The 21,644-nt window shown below is 41.5% G+C and overlaps 1 protein-coding gene across 1 annotated transcript in view; it reads left to right on the top strand.

Annotated features, from left to right (window-relative positions):
• LOC144771940 (protocadherin-15-like) overlaps positions 1–21,644 on the top strand; it is a 295,105-nt gene that overhangs the window by 83,719 nt on the left and 189,742 nt on the right. The window contains exons 2-3 of the mRNA XM_078656173.1: positions 5,311–5,450; positions 6,554–6,762. Coding sequence (XP_078512299.1) covers positions 5,390–5,450; positions 6,554–6,762 — 270 coding nt within the window. The 5' untranslated portion in view covers positions 5,311–5,389. The remainder of the gene's footprint in view (positions 1–5,310; positions 5,451–6,553; positions 6,763–21,644) is intronic.

The following is a 21,644-nucleotide window of genomic DNA, read 5'->3' as shown; positions in this document are numbered from 1 at the left end:
TGCAATACCCGATCAGGTGCCCGTGATGGGGCCTACTTGGCGGAGATCTTTATTCCTCAAGCCAATGGGTGCAGTGCTTGTGAGGGCCCTAATGTGTAATATGAGTGTAGGTGGTGATATGGTGTAATCATGAATTAAAACAGGGAATAGTGGTCCACTCAGAACAATTTTAATGAGATGTGGTCACTACCCTGGTTAAAACTAAAAATCGCACCCTCCCACTCTAAGGTGTGCGGGATCTTGTGCTAGCATAATAGGTCGACATGTTTCTTGCCTGTTATCTAATGATGGCAATTCCTCAGGACCAAACAAAGGGATCTACCTACACTTTTTAGTGGTGGTCAGGACCTCAATGAGGTATAAGTATGACCACCCATACAGCACCCTAAAAAGTGGCACTGGTAGATCTAAACCCAACCTGCAAGAAAAAACATAAAATGACAACAATTAGATATCATAAAACATTAAGGTAATTGTCTGTGTTGTGCACCATCCAAGATGCGTGGTGCAAAACAAGTGTAGAACACAGGTGAGCTGTGCCATGCGTCATCTGTGACCTGTGTGAATTCCTTATCACATGAACAATAATAGGAAAAAAATTAAAAAGCAGAAAATAAAGTGTCACTAATCGTTTGCGGGGTCAAAGCAGGAATACTACTTAGGTCAACTCACCCTAGTCGAGTAAAGAGTGTGTGGCATCCAGTTCTGGTAGAGGCAGACACTAAATTGTAGTGTCCTGTTAGATGGGGATAAAGCGCACAACATGACAAACCAGACTGAGAGGCTAGAAAACTCAAGATGATACTCAGGTAGTGCCCGTGATTGACACTTTACCCACTAATGGCGCCCAGGACTCTCACAGCACAGGAAAAAGGGCTGGTGGGTACAGTAACAGCCTGTTACAATTAAAACACAGCGTAGTCACATGCCGGCGGCCGGGGAGTCTATCACCTCAGCGTGGCAGGTCTCATTCCAAACAACCTCAATTGTTGATTATATGAAACGTGACAACCCAGCACTGGGCGTACTCAGCCTCGCTTTGATCAGTGACTGAATGCAATGTTAAAACACAACACAACAGTAAGCCAATGTCGCATCCATTGGGACCGCTCCACTACAAACAAGCAGCATCTCGGTTAAATGCAAGCAAGCAGTGGCTCGGCAAAACATGTGCTCTTATATACGGAAGCCATGCAATTAGGACACAGACAGTTGCATCAATCTCGGCGCTGCTTAAACGATGGGAGCGCTAACCGGTAAAGTACGACGGTCACGGTGGACTGAAACACCTAACCCTCGGTGCCCCTGATCCCCCCAAAACACCCCAATCTGGCTCTTTTTGGTCTGAGAATGGAAAGGAGCCTGAGATTGCGTCATCATAGCTCTCTGTTAGCTCTCCTTTGGCACAATGTGAGGTAATCAGGTGATAAAGGGTACAAAGACCTACTTTGTGCCTCATACGGTGTGCTATGCAGAGCGCTTTAAAATGAATCCTCTTGTTTATCTGCAGCCAGTGAAGCACAGCAAGAGCTAAGGAGTTCGATTGAAATTTTAAGATGCCCAGTAGTATTTGGGCCGCTGAAACTCAGTTTGAATAGGATGAAGTATATTATTGGAATCCAAACTACTGAGACATGGCTATTTATAGCCTTTTCCAGAATTTTTCTGACTCTTGGGAGGGAGATAGGCCAATAATTTTCGACCAGCTCAAGATCCAACGTATATGGTCAATATTTAGGGTTTAAAGTGAACTGGAGAACATCTGTCATATACCAGTTGACTGAGGGATCCACTATAAGGGTATCACAATGTCCAATACAGATTGCAAATACAATGTTTACATCTCTAGGAATGTATGTCACTAATGACAGAGATATATTCATAGACTAAAACTAAAGTGTGTCCTCAGCAAATTTAAACAGGATGTAGAACACTGGAGAAAACTACCTCTGGCACTGTCAGGCAGACCAGCCATGTTCAAAAGGATAATGCTACCTATGCCATTTTGGGTCCCTGAGAATCTATTTCAGCAAATAGAGGCAATAAAGTGTACTCTACAGTGGGATAGTGGGGTTGTCAAAAATCACCTGGGGACACTAAAGAGAGGGATATATTATGGTAGAATAGCTCCCCTTAATTTGAGAAAAACATTGTTTTGCCTCCCAGTTACTGATAATCAATGATTGGATGTTGGGGCATTTAATCCATAAGGACACTTCTCTCATCTTTACTATATAAAAAACACTCAGCAACCTCCACGACTCAGGCATGCAGTTATCAGATAATAGTTCTCATCTACGGCATTGGTAGGGTGCATGAGAAGAATAACCTTGGAGACGCCACTATGGGAAAGTGATATACTTAAGGAATTAAGAGACCTGGGGGGAATAAAAAAATGTGACACTATATGTATCCTGATGATAGGAGATATGTGGACACAATGCATAATAAAAACTTTTGAAGTGCTCCAGACTGAATATGAGCTATCAAATGCACACAACTATAACATATACAACTTAAGCATGCAAAAGCCCTTTATCAAAAAGAAATGGAAAACATAGAAGCCAATTCCCCTACAGTATATACTGTATTAACTTATAAGATAAAAAAGGCAATATCCTAGATAAACAGAACACTTATTCACAATAATACTACAACATTGGGAACATTACAAGAACAGGGGGAGAAGACTGAGGTGATCTAGACAACACAGATTGGGGTGTGAATACCCTAGAATGGTGGCAATAAGATCAGGATTCCGATCGATACAATTGAAGATACTACATAGAGTATACTATATGAGAACACAAAGGCAGTTTGTTTGGGCTAGTGATGATAAAACGTTTGAGAACCTGTGTTCAGCTGGTTATCTTTTATCATATTATTTGCCAATGCCCAAATGTACTTACATTTTGGAACTACTTTCTGAAGTAGTAGGTGAGCATAAATGGATGTCCAATGGAATATGTATGTGGCCGGTGGGATATGTATGTCACTGCAAATGGGAATTACCGTGTTGTTGGTTCAGGCAGTACTTGTGCTGTAGGTGAGTCAGTAGGTGTTTGGACTCTGGAATATGTGCCACCCTTGACCGCGTATTGCCGGAATATTTTGTGGGAACAATCAACCTGCCAATACATCGTAGCCCAAATATCAAGCTGCAAAATATAAAACATAGTAAACATATATAGGTAATTATAAGTTTACTATACTTATTTCAATGTATAAGTACTTTGACAATACATCTTCAAGGTACTTGTTACCACACATTTGCCCTGTGCATTAAGCATTTCAGTATATATAAGTGACTTGTGGAATAGGTGTAGTGGTGCCGGCATGACGACTCCATAATATGGGTATCATCACAGTTAGGTGACCTGTGTATTTGTTTTAGAAAGAGCAGGCAACCTGCGAAATCTCCATTAAGAAAGAGCATATGAGGGCAGGTGTGTCATTGTAGAGAATGATTGAATATGAGGATCAGTGAATAGTGGTCGCCAATGAGATAGGTGTGTCAATACAGAATGGTAACTGTGGTGTGTCAGCACAGCAGGTGACCTATTATTTGTCAGTTCAAGCAGGTTACACTTTTTTTTACAGGTGTGTTAGTATAAAATTGGTGGCATTCGCTATAGGTGTCTCAGTGTAGGCAAGTATGTTGTGAAAAAGTGAGCCACTGAAGATATTCAACATTTTCAAATAGATATAGAATGCAAGCTGTTAAACAACACAACAGAGGGAAGTAATCTGTTGAATGGTTGGGTCAATACATACATTCAACTTGTGGAATAGGTATGTCAGTAGAGACTTGGAAACTGTACAATTTCAGACTATTTACCTATGAAATATGTGTATTGAAAGGGCCAGATGATCTTTGAAATATAGGTCTCAATACAGATAGGTGACCTGTATATTAGGGCACTAGTTACAGGCTAGTGACCTGAGGTGTACGTCTGTCAGTACAGATATGTATATGTATGTATATATGTACATAACATTTCTATAGGACAAACCTAGCCAAAGGCAGGGGTACACTGTACGGGGTCAAAGAGAAGCATAAGGTCAATGAGTGATAGGAGAAGTAGTAGAGTCGTGGACAATTAAGGCATTGAGATGTAGTGTTCTGTAAAGTGGCACGCACCTCTCCAATTCTTTCCTAAATCTGAGCAGTGTTGCTATAGTCCTGATTCACTATTCAGTGTGCACGGTTCAAAAAGTGGTCTTTGCTAGAGTGATTTCCATTGCTGCTTTTGCAGATGTGGGTTGTTCTACAGAACATTAAGCTGTCTCATCTGTCTTGTGAGTGACAGCACCTGCCAATCAGCAATTGTAGCAGCTGTCCAGCCATAAGAGTACACTAGTAATATAAACAACAATACTATGTGAATGTTTCTATGTATCTACACAGCAACTTGTGTGAAGGAGCTCCAGTAATACACTGCATATCCATAGATCTCTAAAACACTTGCATTAACACAATGAGCTTTCTTATGTCTATAGTCCTGATGACGTTCCAAATCTTTTCTGCATAGATGGAAAAGGCCTTCTGCCTATTTTTTTCTCACTTCTTATTCTCCAGTCTGATGAAGTCCTGCCTGTGGGTATGCAGAGAAACACCAAAGATGGTGTACTTCTCTTTAAGATAAGTGGGGGTTCTGGTTGTGGTGTCTTTGTAAAGGATGCAGCTGGATTTGAAGATGGTACTGGCCAACAAGGTGGGGAGGGCAATGAAGCTCCATCGGGATGGCAGTGATGTACTTGTATTTCTTCAGGCTCTGTATGAGTGATGCTGCTGCATTTATGAGGTGCCAGTGCGGAGTCTGGGAGGCTGGTATATTATTATGTTATGTCTAGTTGGTTTGAGCTTCATGTTGGCATTGGACGTGATAGGACTGGATGATGTGTAGGAAGTGATTGAGGCATTTGGATGTCTGAAGCTGCTAAAACTTTCAAGCAGAGTGGAATGTCATCCGCATATCGGTGAATCTGATGCTTTTATCTGTGATTATAGCATGAAGTGGCTCCATAGAAGTGAGAAGATGTCAGGAAATAGTACAAGAAACAGAATGTACCTTACCATGAAGTAGATGGCTGGATACAGAGATGTCACCTTTGGTGCAGGTGTGTCAGTACGGACAGGTGAATAATGCAGTAGGTGGCAGGGTGCTAGCAGGTGACCTTCCAGACTTGTGTGTTATTACAGACAGCTGACCAACGTAATAGGTCAGCTGTCTTTAATGTGTGGTTTCTCTGTTATCTGCCTCCACCAACATATCCTTCACAGCTCTGGTCTTCCTTTTCCTTTCCCAGGCTCTCCTTCCTGTGCTGAACCCCTGCAGACCACCCCGACCTGGTCTGCATAGAAGAACCCCTCACAGGGTCTCAAGAGATGATTCGACCATCAGTGGTGTTCCTGCTGGCGCTCAGCTTGTCCTTTCTGCTCACTGCAGGTAATGGCGCAAGCTCTGACATAGGATGCGGGAAATGAATTATTGGATGGCTGGTCCAGTTAATGTCCTTTGTAATCACAGTACAATCCTCTCCAATTAGCTGCATTACAAAATTACAATGCCCCTAGTCTCTCAGCTGTAATTTGGAGGGGATAGCCGACACATCCAGAGCTGGCGGACCACTAGTAACCTGTCTGCAAATAGAGCTCTTCCTCTTTTTTACTCTCTTTTCATAGTTCATTGTAAAGTGTACTTGGGCTAGGTAACTCTATATGAAAATTCTAAGTCCATTAATACACTGTGGAATTAATGTACAGGACAGGTTATCAGAATAGGGCCTTTCTATGATAGGTGTCCCAAACCTTTCCCAAAATGATCAGAAACTCTTTGATAGGCTCCTAATCCCATTAACTGTGCTTATATTGAGTCAAACTGATTTAGCACCTGTACAGATGCATTCTGCTCTAAATAGTAAGCATTGAATTTAGCCAAATCCTGTCTCAGAATTAATTTTGAAGACAGTGGTTCTCTGAAGTTGCATATGCAGTGGGGGGAGTGGGTAAGCCCTCTGTATTATAGGCTTACTTACTTGGTGCGCCACCCCAATTTAGATATGGCACATAGTACCAGTGAGGGAGCTCACCTGATCCAACATAAAATGCAATATTCTAACCACACTTGTAGATTTGTCCTGAGAAACAGAGGTGTGGGTTGGAAAGAGTTAAATGAAAGGGGTCTCCATCCTGTTGGGTTTAATGATGGACAGACCCTAAAAAAGGTATATCCTAGCATGGGATTTAGCACTATTAACCTATTCCTTTAATATATGATAAGTGACATTTCTTCCTGTTTGGAAGAATTGCAATTAATTTGCCAGATCAACGACATTCATAAACTTGATACGAAAGTGGCTACATGCAGGACCACAGGAATCAAATAAACCTAATGTTCTACGCTGGAGGCGGGGGACACCAAAGATGATCCACATATGAACAGTTTGTCTGGGCGGAATGTTCTCTGCCAAGTGCAGGGTTGAAGCAACATTTGCACACTCTCTTCTGAGTCTACAGCCATCTCTTTTAACCACACTGCTTTGTTTTCAGCGGACCAGTGCTCTGGGGGCAGCAACATCTTCACTGAGATCCAGGAAAACAGCCCGAATGGGAGTTTCATTGCTAACCTGACAGCCTTTGGAGACCCAGTGACCACCAGTGTCCGTCTATGTTTGACCGGCACCCAGGCCGACTGGTTCTACCTAGAAGGCAAGACTGTGCGGCTCAACACGTCAACAGGGAAGCCGCTGGACAGAGAGGTGAGCGAGGGAGGCGCAGTGAGGGTAGTGGGCATTGGACAGTTGACTAAGACCCACTCTGTGATTCCAAAGAGGGCATGAGGAACATGTTTTATTGCTCCATATACTATTGTAGAAATATTTCTGAGAAAAAGGAGAAGGACTGGACTTGGACATGTTAAGTTTATCTTATAACTGTCCCATTTATACTCTGGGCAGATGTAGAAAATGTGATTTTCCCCTATTGTTAGTTAACATGTTGAGTCCGGTTTATGTGTAAAAAGTGTAAAGCTCTTTACTTTTAGTTCTCAATGCACACTTCAGCTAACTTCTACCTAGGGAGATACTTTAATTTGCCTAATACAGATAGGTGCCAATGGATTTGATCTTTAAGAAAGATTCTGAGCAATTAGAAAAAAACACTTCCTAGCCAATTAGGGACTAAGACAAGACGGTATTCCTCGTGATCCCAAATGTTCACTATTCAGTGTGCACGGTTCAAAGAGTGGTCTTTGCTAGAGTGATATCCATTGCTGCTTTTGCAGATGTGAGTTGTTCTACAGAACATTAGGCTGTCTCATCTGTCTTGTGAGTGACAGGACCGGCCAATCAGCAATTGTACCAGCTGTCCTTCCATAAGAGTACACTAGCAATATAAACAACAATACTATGTGAATGTTTCTATGTATCTACACAGCAACTTGTGTGAAGGAGCTCCAGTAATACACTGAGCTTTCTTATGTCTTTAGTGCTGCTCATTTCAGCTCGCTGCTTCTCCTGGGATCAGCAATGAATGGTCCAAGTTCAGGAATCACATGAATTAATCCATATTGTGGTGCCCAGACTGGCTCCATTTTAAAGGGCACGTTAAGTCGGCCTTAAATCAGCACTTTAGTTAGGTGTTTGTTTGGTGTTATGTTATATGTTGTGCACGAAAAGCACACTCATACCCTGTGGTCTCAACACCCTGAAGTTGTAAGGTGATATACTACACCACGGTAAAATTAAAGCAAGAAAAGATAGGCCTAGAGTTTCTTCCTGAAGAGAAAATAGGATGGAATTGACTTTAGGTCAAATGGAAGAGCATTTCACAGTCTAGGGGCAAAAGCTGAAAAGGATTGACCACCAAATGAGGATTTATTGAATCGAGGAATGACAAGGAGTTTGGAAGATGAAGAACATAAAGGCTGAAAATGTGAGAATTTCATTAATTCGACTTTTAGAAAGGTGATTTGTGAAACAAACAAATCACCTTAAATATTATTGTGTTGGTAACTGGGAGCCAACAAATCTTAAGCCAAATATTCTTAGGTGAGGCAAATTAAGGCGCTAAGGGTATAGACCTTGGAGTTTGATTTGACTGGTATGAAGTCTATTGATTTGTTGTTTAGAGATGCCTAAATATAGCTAATCATACTAACCAAGCTTGGAGCAACTACAGTTTTCCCACTATTTTCAGAAAGAAGATCCCAGTGTACATTTTGAAATTGAAATTACGTTTGAGACCAATGTAGAGTAAAAGGGAAGAGGGAGGAAGGCCATATGGCTGCATTCCTTCCCTCCCAAGGCTGAGATTGATTATTCTCTGGAATGAGATACCTAGTTCCAGTACTTATCTGTTCACAAAGCTGGATGCCGCAATCTTGATGAGGTACTTCAGGAACAAGGCAAGACATCTGGATATGATGTAGCAATGTGAATTTGAATAGAGTGAGCCCCCCTGTCATTAGACATAATCTAAAAAGGGGATGGATTTAATGCAGCCTCCCATCTGCATAATCCATGCAGCAGTAGCATGTGATTTGTATTTTTAGATGTAAGTAGCTCTTCCCTGGGTTCTGAAAAAGGGAGTTTTGCTTTACTTTAACCCCTTCCGCGCTAATGACAAAGCCAGCTCGTCATGGGCGTTACCTGCGCTACGCGGATGACGAGCTGGCTTTGTCATAAACAAGCCATTTTTGAAATTCCAGCGCACAGCGGGAATTCGCTGTAGCGCGGAAGCCGTTAATGGAATTCTGCCCAAGGGAAAATAATGTTTCATTGAAGTTCTCCCTTATATGCTTACAGTAATACTGTTGCTCATGTTGGATGGTTTAGTTTAGTATAGGGTTCTGCAAAGAATTCCACTCCACCAGCAGGGTTTGCAGAGTTTTACCAGTTCTGAAAAGCTTGTGACGCAGAGCAGGGTTTTTTCTCTGACGCGGCTCACCAACGTTACATTGGCAAGCGTGAGTTGGAGAAATCGCGTGCTAGACCACCTCCTGGCGAGATTTCTGAACGAGGGTGGTCGCGGCAGGTCGCCACCGGTCGCATTGAGGAAGCTGCCGCTGGAGTAGATAATCTATCCGAGAGGCAGAAAGAAGCGGCGCCCTCTGGCGCTCCGTGTAATGCCATTTGTGCTGATTTTACAGCACGGGAGAAACTCCTGGTGCTAAAAATCTGCACAAACAGCATGACCTACCAGATTCCTGACACACGGAATCCCGTGTAGCATGGCTGAGTTTTTTTGGCACTTCACAGAGCTCTGCATAGCACATCTCCACAAACTTCGCCCAGGCCTAGTTTAGTGCCCATTACCTATTTTATGTATCTTCTGCAGGAGCCTTGGACAGAAAGGCTCCCAGAATTCACATCATCTCTGAAATTAATGCTGTTTTTCACTGTTCACTTCAGCCCTCAATCATTTCAGGGTCCTCATTGTTGGGGAAAAACTGGAATAAAGAGAGACAAGACTTCTCTGGCAAGGCAAAAGTAGGTTTAAATACAACGGCCGGGAGACTAGTCACCTCTATAGAACTGAAAAGCTGATCTCAATTGCAGCTTGCTGTCAGCTGTTTATATAATTGAAGAAGTGATGGCCTAAACACAATTGTCTAACAAGGCTAATAACAGGTCAAAGAATACATGAGTTAAAAATATACTTTAAATAAACCTCACATCGCCTGTGTCCTTTAACCTTGTAATCTTATCTCTACTTTCTCTATATCATAGTTCTAACACAGCTTTAATGAAACATTAACTGTCTATCCCAGAGTGTGTTCATTTGTATTACAGTCTTCCCAAAACTTCTTATCTGACTCTCTATACTTTAGACTAAAGTCACATTTGATCAATATTTTCTGAACCACGTCTTGATTAACAAAAAGAATGGACTCTGCTTGTGTGCTGTGATTATAATCTCTTCAAGGCTTGTAACCATGTTTTTTCTATTTAACGGAAAACATGCTGAACTCATGTTTCTGCTTTCTGTTGAACTTTAACCTACATTGCATCTTTAGGAAACCAAGACATATATTGCTCTTTAACCATGCATTGCTCTGTATTGCTCTCTACTAATGCCTGCAATAGGGCGATTTCCTCATATTTCAATTTCTCTTTAACATTCCCCATTCTACTTGATATTTCAACTACTTCCTCTAATCCTGGACCTGCACTTGCTATCAAATGTTATGTATTACCCTGAGCATCTACTACTTGTGTAGGCGGCCTGATCATAAACATCCCTCCCACCTTTGCACTCATGATTGTACAGCAAGCTATAACTAATTGGAAAACACAACATATCAAAAGTAATAACACAGTAAGCGGTAATAAAACTTTAAACATTCCCGACATATAGGTTGGTAACCAATCAAACTAACTCTCAAACTATTCATCTGGGGCACCTCCTTCAACCAACATTTTCTTTTATAAATTGTGCAACATTTGTATATCCTCCAACAATGTTCCATTGTCCACATAATTTGCAGGGACATAAGTACAGCAAGCAGTCCCTATCTTGGTATATACTGCTCCTTCCATGGCCATCATAAGATCAAGTACATAACTGTGCTGCATGATCATCATTCTCATGGCATGCAGCTCTACTTTTATGGCATTGGATCCGTCTTTTGTGGCATTGATCACCTTCATTAGATCCCATCTAGTTATTTGCAACCATCAAGCAGTTGCTTTTGCCTGAACGAATGGTAGGACACTTCCAAAAAACAGCTGGGCATCATTGAACAACCTGTGCTCTTGGGGAACAACTTTCCAGGTAGCAGTGCCATAATATTATACAGCTCTTCTCCGTCGGTGATGGTGATGGGGTGGTCATGTAACTTGGAAATATTCATTCCCGGAATGACCAAGATTGGTGTGTGCAAAGTAACCAAAGAACAGAGGCCATTCCAGTTAGGTGGCAACTGGGTGTATAGCAGATCTTCTAATAATAGTGCATGAGGCTGGATGTGACCCCTTGCATGTCAGCGTTATCTATTATGGTATTGCAGTTGATATATTTCCACTCAGTGTATCATGCAATATTATTGTCCTGTATACGTGCACACTTTCCCGTTGAGTCCTGAACAATGTCAGTGCCATTCCATAGGGACATGGCCCTACAGGAAACGTCAATATCGGAATGCCATTGGTCATGGGAAAAAACTGATCCGGTAAATTTGAATCCTGGCCTACGGACACAATCCGGAGGCTAAGGGTTACTAAATAATTATTGCACCCGGTGGGCAGATGTGTCACTCCTAAGAAGCCAAAGTCTAGAACGATTTCTATCCATTCGGTGGCCTTGTGATTACCTATTTTCTGCATTCATGCTATTTTCTCCTTAATGTACTCCCTGTCTGTAAGGATATGTAATAAGTCTACTAGGTAGTCGTGCTTTGTGGCATTAACTCTACAATCTGCTAATCTAACATGTGTCGGCTGCATTTGGGCCTTAATCCTACAGAGGTAAAAGTCTAAGACACATAAAGCTGTTCCCGGGGGTATTTCTTTAGTTGAGTGTAATATATCTGATCCAGTGGCATAGGGTTTCAATAAGCAAACAAAGCATGATACATTGGTGCTTCCTAATCCTATTCCTAACATGTGTTGACACCACATGTTATCTAGCTTCAATATTATGAGACACATTAGTTTGTGTGGACATTTCTCTTTGCAGGTGTGTGACATACTGATTAGTTCTTGAGCATGCATCACTATAGAAATACAACAGCAGCATAACAAGACAAAAAAGGAAAAATAAAACAAAAATACAAAACTTTCTACTTGTAGAATCAAAAAATTGTGCCAAAGCAGAGGTGGTGGGGGGTCTTTACAGCTGCAATCATCTTCCTACCTCTTTTCCCTTTTATGTCGCTGGCAGTGTTTGGCATGAAGAGTAAGAAAGGTCAGTCAAATTTGGGATCCCTGCATTTCCGTTTTTTTATGTAGACTTGATCTCCTATTTGTACAGCTAGGAAGTCGACCTCAGCAGTTGTACAATTTTCCTTTCCTCTGGTTGTATGTTTGGAAATTACCTTTGCAGCCTTCATTTATTCAGAAAGATAAACATGCATTTCATCATTCACAATTTCGATTGTACTTTCTGCTTGCACCTTATATCTGGTGTCATGTATTTGTGTATTCATGAGTCTTCCTGTCACCATCTGATCGGGAGTTAGGTGGTGGTCAGAACTAGGTATGTTCCTAAGAGAAAATAGCGCTAGTGGTAAACAATACAACCACTTTTTGTACAACAGGGCACATCATTTACTGATCTTTTTCAGCAAGCCATTAAGCTGTTTTACAGTTCCATTACTTTGGGGTGGTAAATGGAAGACAACTTATGTGTTATTCCCAGCATTGCTGTGAGATGTAAAAAACTAGAATTAACAAAGTGTGTGCCATTATCCGAGTGGGGAATAACCTCACAATTCAGGAAAGTAGCAACTGACTTGGCATCACAGTGGAGACAGGGTCTTGCTTCAACCCACTGGGAAAAAGAACAAACAACAACTATGAAGTTGCGATAGTTGTTACATCGATCAATCATATCAATAAAATCAATCTGAAGAGCCTTAAAGAGATGTTGTGATCATGGTATGATGGAATTTATCACCTTCAATGTGGGATTTGGGGAGAATTGTTGGCAAATGGTACAATTATGAATAGTAAGCATCTCATGCAGGGTAGGAACGAACCAATTTTTTTTGTTCTGCATAGACAAGTGATCTCTTGCGATGCGAGCCGGTAAGTGCAATTGATCAAGGGCTATTATGGGTTAAGCCTGAGGCATCACTGATTTACCTGTGGATATTTGTCTATAGATCAAATCTTCCCCTGACTGGGAGCACCCTCTAGCCTCCCATAACTTTTTCTCATGCAGTGGAGTAGCTTCCTGTAGTTATCAAAGATGTAAACGTGCTGTCTCAGCATAATGAAGTCTACTAATATCTGTAGTAGTGTTTGACTCGGGCTCATGTGGTGAGGCAGCCTGGGCAACTAAGACTGAGATATATTGTGAATCTGATGGTACAGAGCGGGGTGTGCTCCTAGCTGTCCAACCTGTAGATGCATTTCCCCGCGGCACAAAGTCCTGTGCATTTGTGTGTGCTTCATAACTGCCACTGCTTGTGGTAGGGCAAGTGCCTCTATTAAGGCCTTTAAAAGATTCCTATGCGCGAAAGGGGTTCCATCTGATTTGAGGAAGCCCCTTCTGCTTCATCACATGATACTTGAATGTACTGTAGTATTTACATAAGCCAAATCCAAATAGATCGTGATAACCTTTCCTCTTCTGCTATTAGGGCTATCAATTCTGCTGCTTGTGCAGAATAATGTGCTGGCAGTGTTAGCTGCTCAAGTATGTGAAGTGTGTCTGAGGAATCATGCTGCTGTGCTCTGCCACAGTCGCACCTGTATGTCTTACTCCTGTGTCCTTGTTGATAGTGTAGGATCCATCAACAAAATACACAATACCTCTGGGAATGGTATCCTCTGTTGCTTGTCTGGATTCATTAGGGACATATGTTGCACTGTTGTTTGCATCATCCTCGGGATCCAATATACAGTGAGCAAAATCATTTTGTGGGGTTCACTTTATGTCATTTTACTACTTTGGAGGATGGGAGGGGTTAGGGTAGTCGTGGCCTTTTGAATGATGGCAAACACTGCATGTTCCGCATAAAGTGTCTGGGTGACCATATGACAATGGGGTAGCTTTTCTTTACCGCAATGGCTGCACTGGCGAGGGCTTGTTCACAGTGGTAATGTGCCTGCCTTACTGAGTCCAACAGACCACTGAAGTATGCAATGGGTTTGTGTCCTAAAGAATATTTTTGTGTGATGACAGCCGTCATCACTTGACCATTGTAGCAGCAGAAGAGGTCACACTCTTTGGTGTAGTTAGGGGTCTTCATAACTGGGATGTTTGTTATCTCAATTTTTAATCTTTGGAAATGTTCCCTCATTTCTGGTGTCTGTGTTATTTTAGCGTATCTGTCTTTTGCTTGTTTAATAGAGGTCAGCAGGGATGCTATTAAAGTGCTGTAGTCAAAGATCGACTTCCTCACATAGTTGTAGAGGCCAAGGAACGTCTGCATTTCCTTAAGTCTCTGGTTCCGTTATTTGGTGTATAGATGCTTCTCTCTCAGGGGTCACTCGTCGACTAGAAGCTGACAGTAATTGCCCTAGATAGTGGTACTCCTTCTGATAATGCTGAACTTTCTTTCCCCACTTTATATCCTCTCACTCCAAGAGTGACCAGAAGTGATATAGTATCTTTTCTACACTGTTGTTGTGTGGCACTCTAGACTAATGTATCGTCCACATATTGCAACAGAGTACTGTCACACTGAATATTTGACAGGTAATTTTTCACCACTCTGTTTGAAATACTTAGGGATTCACAATACCCCTGTGGCATACAAGAATGCAAATACTGAGTCCCGCAATAGGGAAATGCGGTCAAATATTCACTTCTGGATGAAGCAGGATGCTAAAGATAGTGTTCTTAGCATCGCGAGGGCTGTTTGTCAAAATATTGGAAGGGTCGAGAACAATGGGGAATTCTGGTACTAATACATTGTTCAGGGGCGCAGGTCTTGAAACAATTTGCCAAGTATTATCCTTAGATTTCTTCATTGCGTAAATTGGGTGTTACAAGCAGATACTCCAGGATAAGTTACTCCTTGCGCCAGTAATGTGTGTATGGTGGAGACAATGCCCTCATCTGCTTCTTTGGATAGGGGATTCTGACTCACCCTCACCCTCACCCTCTTTTAATGCTATTCTGAATGGGATGTCGTTGAGGATAAGACCTACATCATGGGGACCCTTGGTCCTCAGAGTATCTGGTACTTGGGAGAGACCTGTATCTCTGACAAAAACCAAAAGCTGTACCTGGTCTGGGCATCCTTCCTTCCAATACTGTCCTTAACATTAGGTCATCCTGAAAAACTGTAATCGTTTTCTTAGGATCATCATCATATAGCTGGTCATTCAGTATTTCCTTGACTGTTTTACCTGGCTCAATAAATATAGCACATACCCATAGGATGTGGTAATGATCACAAGCGATCAGAGCGCCAAAGGTTGATGTTATTTCTAAGGCCTCTATTTGTAGCATCAACTCGCTGTCTGAAATCCAAGAATCCTATCCCTGTCGTCAGAAAAGAAACCCATTGGGTAACTGAACCTCTGTTCTCAATAGCTCTGGTGCTTCTCCTACTATTGTGTATATTGCTGTGTTAAATTCCTCTATATCAGTGGATGGAGCTCTGGTGATTTGATCTCCAGTAGAAGAATCTACTGTTACAGCCATGATCCTGGAAGGAAGAATTCCAGCTGTGGACAGAACATAGTACCATTGGCTCAAAATGTATAGTCATGTTTAGTTTAGCCATAAAATCTCTTCCCAATAAATTTGCTGGGGCAGTTAGAGAAAATAGTAAGCTGCCGTCAACATACCTTATCCCTATCTCCATCTCTACCTGCTTAGTGAATGGAACCCTCATTACCGCCCCAGAGATTTCTTGTGTGTCTGTTGAACTGTTACAAATTGGAATATCTCCTTCTCGGATACAAGATCGAGTTGCTCCATTATCTATGAGGAATGCATATCTCCTATTATTGATAGCTAATGTGGGTTACTCATCTGGCCTGTGCGTCACTGACAACACTCGACACATGGGACTTCTATGTAGGCAACTTCATTGAGTGTATCCCCCAATGTAATTTGTTTGGAAGGGATGTCCTCCTCTCCTTGAGTTGAAGTTGCCATTGGGGGTGCTTGATACATTTTCTGTAGCAATACTTGTTACATCTGAGGCATTACTGGGTGGTATGTATTTTGTTGTGTGGCCTAGGCTAAAATATTATTTGTGGATTTACCTGTGATTGCATTACTGCATTACCTGGCTGATTGTAAACCCCTGGCCTTCCATTGTGTTCCTCCCATCTCTTGCTTCTGCAGTCAGTAATGAAATGCCCACATTTATAAAAATAATGGGCATGTCTGACCCATAGTCTGGGGACCTATCCTACCCCTTCCTATATCTCCTCGTACTCTTCTATTACTTCCTTGTGCCCCTTGCATTATTTTGCTGTTGAGGGTGCTATTGTCGGGCGGTCTCTAGGACCTGACCCACAGATATCACAGTCATCTGAGCCATGGCTGCTACTACTGCCCCGTCTGTTGCTCCCTTCTTTGCTTATTTTTGATGCACTAACTTCGCTGGTGCCTTCACCATTACCTCCTGCTTGTTCCTCTATTTCTCTTTAAAAAAAGTATTATGTGTGTCTACATCTCCGTCCAAGGTTCGGCTTTCAATGCCACTATGTTGTCTAAACTATCCAGCACATCGGAGTGTAAATCCTTCTTTGCGACATTATAAAACAACACAGCATTTCTTCCTGTTACTTCCCAACCTTGGTCTACTTCTTGAATCCATTTCTCTTTCATCCTGCTGACTAATTCGGCTGGGTCCTCATTTGACCGCATTGATTGAGCCATGAGAGACCCAATGTCTGGCCTATCAGGATACATTTTCCTCAGCTGATCCCAGGCTACTGTCAGAACCAAGTTAAATAGGGACTCATCACATCTGGTTTCAGTAAGGGTGACATTTTTCACTCCAGCTTTGTGGATGGCAGTGCCTGTCTCATCTCCTATAAAAGAGCTAAGTAGACTCTGTATGTCCCCTATTGCCAGGGTGACACCTGCAATTTGTTTTTCAAAGGTCCTGATACATTTCCCTGCTCCCTCTGTAAGTGGTGGCAACATTTTTTAAAGATTTTCCTTTTCCATTTGTGGTCAGGGAACACAATGAGGTGTCCCAGGCCCCTTATATATCAGGGGTATGTGGTTTATGGGGGTAAAGGGATGTTGGGGATTCTGCTGTTTGGCATACTTTTGCCATATACGCAGAGGAGATAGGAATAATCCCAGTCTGCAGGGATGTGGAATTCCTATAGCCCGATGCCAAAGACATATTGTTTGGGGTCAAGGGCAACAAGCTTTCATGTGTATTTTGTCCTTGGGAAAAGGAGGTCCAACCCCCTGCAGCACAAACCCTTTGGCTGCCAGTTAGCAGTACCAAATTATGGATCAGTGAAGGTCACTGTCGGCAGTTAAGGTAATATTTGTGTCCAAAAGTTAATGCTTCTCAAACTTGTATTTATGGTTCATTAATTGAAAGCCCTTATTATTAGGTTGAGCGCTCTAAGTAAATGTTGTAAGCTCTGCACTACTGACAGTGGTTCCAGTATAAAAATTTTTATACACGTTTTCAAAGTTTAGAAGTATGAGGCTATGTATGATGCTCCCAGAATGCTCTCTTATTTGATGCAAATATTTGCAGAAGGTTGTAAGCAAGATTGATGTTTCTTTGCTTTCAAAATAAATTGTTCATAAAAAAACGAAAGCAGGAAAAAAATACATTTTGGCAAACTACTGTAAAATTTCAGGTACCATTGCTTTGCAGCATCATTTAGTAACATGTGTTGATGGACACTAGTATTTCCCAAAATATTCATAATGGAAAATTAGTATAACCAGTTCAATAAGATTATGGGAAACAAAAATAAACAAGCATTTGCAAAGCCAGTGGGTCTGAAATTGGTGGTCAGCTTTTTAGTTTTGTCAATGTGTGAATTGTTTTCTCATGGTTTTTGTGAAACCTTATTGATATGGGAACTGTGGAGCCCTCACCATTACACCAAACATTGGCAAAAGCAAAAAGAAAATTGGGTCTCAAAAAACACTCTCTGCCAGAGTAGTTACTGGCACTGCTACTTTGTGTGCCGATATGCTCCTTGTGAAAGAGCAGAATGCTGTCACTCACAGTCAAACCAGCTGATACAGTGAGAGAGAGAGAGGATTTTAATAAACCCAATATGTCATGGTCAACGCCAGACCAAATTAGGGGTCTAATTATTAAAGAAAGTCTCAAAAGTGCACCCACGGTATATGTCCTTGCATTAAGTTCAGCTATACGGCTTTCGCGAATTCCCAAGAATTTACAGAAGTAGGACAAGAATTAGTACTCCTAGAAAATATTGGTGAACTGCATTTTAACATGAGAAAATGTGCATGTTTAGATTTGCTCATGCGAAAATCTGAGTGTTTGCAAGTTCACTTTCCTCCCAACCACTTTTTTCCCAACTCTTGAAGAAGGTTTACGTCTGCCATTGTCAAGAGTAAATTTCAAACATTTCTCAGTATGGGAATCGATTAGAGAAGAGTTGTTGAAAACCTTTAAACATACAAGTGAGTAGGTTTGCACAGACTCAAAAGGGCATTATAAATCTGGAACTATTGCTTATCTCTACATTCAACCCCAGTATGTAGATCTTCGGAAACGTGGCAACATAAGGGGATTGCAAGTATTCAAACACTACTATGGTATAAGCCCTGGCATAATCAGAGAGGCTGTTTCAGATATCTTAAATAATGAGATTGCTGCCATAATTTGTCACTGCACTACATGGCACCAAAAGGACATCCTGCTAAATTATCTGTATAGGGTAAGACATTATACCAACTGCTTTCTTCTTGGGCAACTATCTCATTGGGGTTGATATAATTGCAGCGTAAAGCCGAATGAACACTCAGCTGTGGTATTGGTCTGTCACGTAGCGTCAATCCCTCTGTAACCTCACAAGGTCCTTTTCTGGGATATGGCTGACCATTCGTTCCCTGAAACCGTAACTGCTCGAGCTCTGTTGTTCGGGTTGCTAATATTAGAGAAAGCGCCATACTCTCCTTCTCTAGTTGTCTTTCTGTACATTTTACTGGGACTAGGAGACCCCATTGATCTATCCCTATGGTCAAGATTATTGAGGGGCCTTTCTTGGGTGCTAATGTAGGTGAGGTGTCTAGTCTCCTGAAATTGAAGTATTTCACCCTTGTCATCTGCGTATCAATGTACTGATTCTATGCTGTCTGCCATCCTCCCATAATTTCCCTCAAACAGTTCTGATATATTATTTCACTGTCCTTCTCTCTCTGCATCTCTCTCATCTTTTCTATCTTCACTTCGTGACAACATTTCTGAATGGTCTCTGGTGTAATTATAATGCTTCCTTTCTCCTTTTGCCAAGGTGGCAAATCATCCTCAGTCTTTTTAAAGTCCTCATATTTTTCTCAAGGTACTGACCATCGGACCATAACAACAGCCCTATCTACATAATCATTTCACCTTTTATCATTTGCATCTCTCCATTGTGGGTTAGGCACCCTCTCTTGACTACCCTTCATGTATGGCTCTTTTTTTGTACAAATGTGATGTTGCTGATGAGATATGTGACAGATCGTCAACATCTCCTGGACCCTTCCCCTCTAACCTCTTGCGGAGAGACCCAATCTAACTGTAACGTGAACTGTGTTTCTAATTGTCCTGAGGATCACCCACGTTTGTTGTTTGGGAGTACTTGTGTGTTTTGACCTTGATATCTATAGGGCAACACTAGGGGGTACCTTTGGAGATAGTGTAAGGGTCGTAACCTCTGTATTCTCAAACTCCACCACAGCTTCATGTCTCTGCGCTAATGGATAAATACCGGGTAACTTGGGAGAGTTACTTGTAGGGTCATTTGGGGGTGGGAGAGCGGACAAGTTAGAAGATGTGTCAGTATTTAAAGAGTTTTTAGGCTTCTCACAAAAGATTCACCACAAGGCTAAGGCGGCTTCTCGCTTCTATAACTTAACTCCTGTATATTAACTTTTAAGGTAAGTGCTAGTGTGTTCTAATATTTATTATCAAATGTCCCTTCCTTTGGCCAGGGATCACGTGTGTTTCTGGGTAGCCTTAAGCCACTCTTTTCAAAATTTCTGTAACCTTTTCTGTTCTCCAGGAAAGGTTTTTTTCCATATGTTCTAGGGGAGTCTACCTAGTTCCCATGTTTCTAGCAACTTTTTATAATAATATTTTAGCTTTTTTATCTATTCACTTGTTTTTTTACCCATTTAAAACTTCCTATTTTAAAGCTTTACATTATCATTCAAAAGATAGGGACTCCGTCAATTTATTTCTAAGATATACATTATACATGATAACATTCTAAAACATTACCCTGTGGCCACATATCTATTTACATGTACATAAACACATTCTTCACCAACATATTTAAAATATAAACACTTTAACTATTTCTAAAATCAATCACAGTTGCTTTTACACTAAACTATACTAGGTCAGTAGCCATTGGACACTTACCTCCACGCTCAAGTGAGGGCAACCCTCAAACCATGAGCCTCATAGGCCATGGAGTGACTTCCAGACATTAGGTCTAGGTAGCGATTTGAGTGTTCAGTTCTTACTGGAGGTAAATTAGCGACATCAGCCTTTCAGCTGTTCCTCTATGTCAACATATTGGAACACATATTGGACTTCAAACTTTCGAATCACCCACACTTGACCAGTTCCAACTCTATATTGGAAAAAACTCCCTACCGAATACGTTGTTCCTTAACCTAATATTGAGCAATGTTCATACACAATCTTGCATTCGATAACCGATTTACATTTCACTGACCTTCACTATTGCCAAAGAAACAAGTCATATCATATACAAACATGGAACGGGGTCCACCTTGCCCTCACCTTAAAGACAGAAATCTAAGGGGCCTACCTGTCCCCTGTGAATATGCAGACGTTTTAGGTGCCACTTTGTCTGCTTACCCCGTCATAAATGTGCAGTATTCTATGCAACGGGGATTAGGTTGTTTCACATGACAGAAGTCGGTTGACGGCAAACAGGACTCCTGGCTCTGCTCCCCCAATTTAGGGGAGAAACAAGAATAAAGAGAAACAAGGCTTCTCTGACAAGGAAAAAGTAGGTTTAACCACAACGGCCTGGAGACCAGTTACCTCAGTAGAGCTGAAAAGCTGATCTCAATTTGCTGCTTGCAGGCAGCTGCTTATATAGTTGAAACATGATGACCTAAACACAATTGTCTTAAAAAGCCAATAACAGGTCAAAGAATACACTATTTAATAATATACTTTTACATCAACATCACATCACCTGTGTCCTTTAACTTCATAACTGTTTCTCTACATTCTCTTTGGCATCGTTCTAACAAAGCTTTAATGAAACATTAACCGTTTTTCCCTCAAGTGTATTCATTGTTATCACTCTGTTCCCAAGACTTCTTATCTGACTCTGTATTCTTTAGACTAAAGCCACCTTTGATCAATATTGAGAATGGACTCTACTTGTGTGCTGAGATTATAATAGTTTCCAGGCTTGTAAACATGTTTTTTTATTTAACTGAAAACCTGCTGAACTTGTATTTCTGCTTTCTGGAAACTGTAACCTACATTGCATTTTCATGAAACCAAGGCATATATTTTATTGCTCTTTAACCACGAATCGCTCTGTATTGCTCTCTACTAATGTCTGCGGTAGTGCGATTTCCTCGCATTTCATTTTCTCCTTAACATCATTCCCTGCAGACATGTGAGGTTTAGGGTAAACCATGAGGAGCGAGAAGCACCATCAGGACTGTCACCAACTGGTGACTCACAGGCTCTGTAGCAGAGTGGGGGATTCTGGTAAATCATGAAATGAGGGGATCCCAGGTCTTGCATCTTTTCCAGATCTAGTAATCTGTCATACTTTGCAGCTGGTTGGTGTTTCAT

Source organism: Lissotriton helveticus, chromosome 1_1, assembly GCF_964261635.1.
Source record: "Lissotriton helveticus chromosome 1_1, aLisHel1.1, whole genome shotgun sequence".
NCBI classification, from domain to species: domain Eukaryota; kingdom Metazoa; phylum Chordata; class Amphibia; order Caudata; family Salamandridae; genus Lissotriton; species Lissotriton helveticus.
Note: the sequence above shows the minus strand (reverse complement) of the source record. Positions and strands in the feature narration are given on the sequence as shown.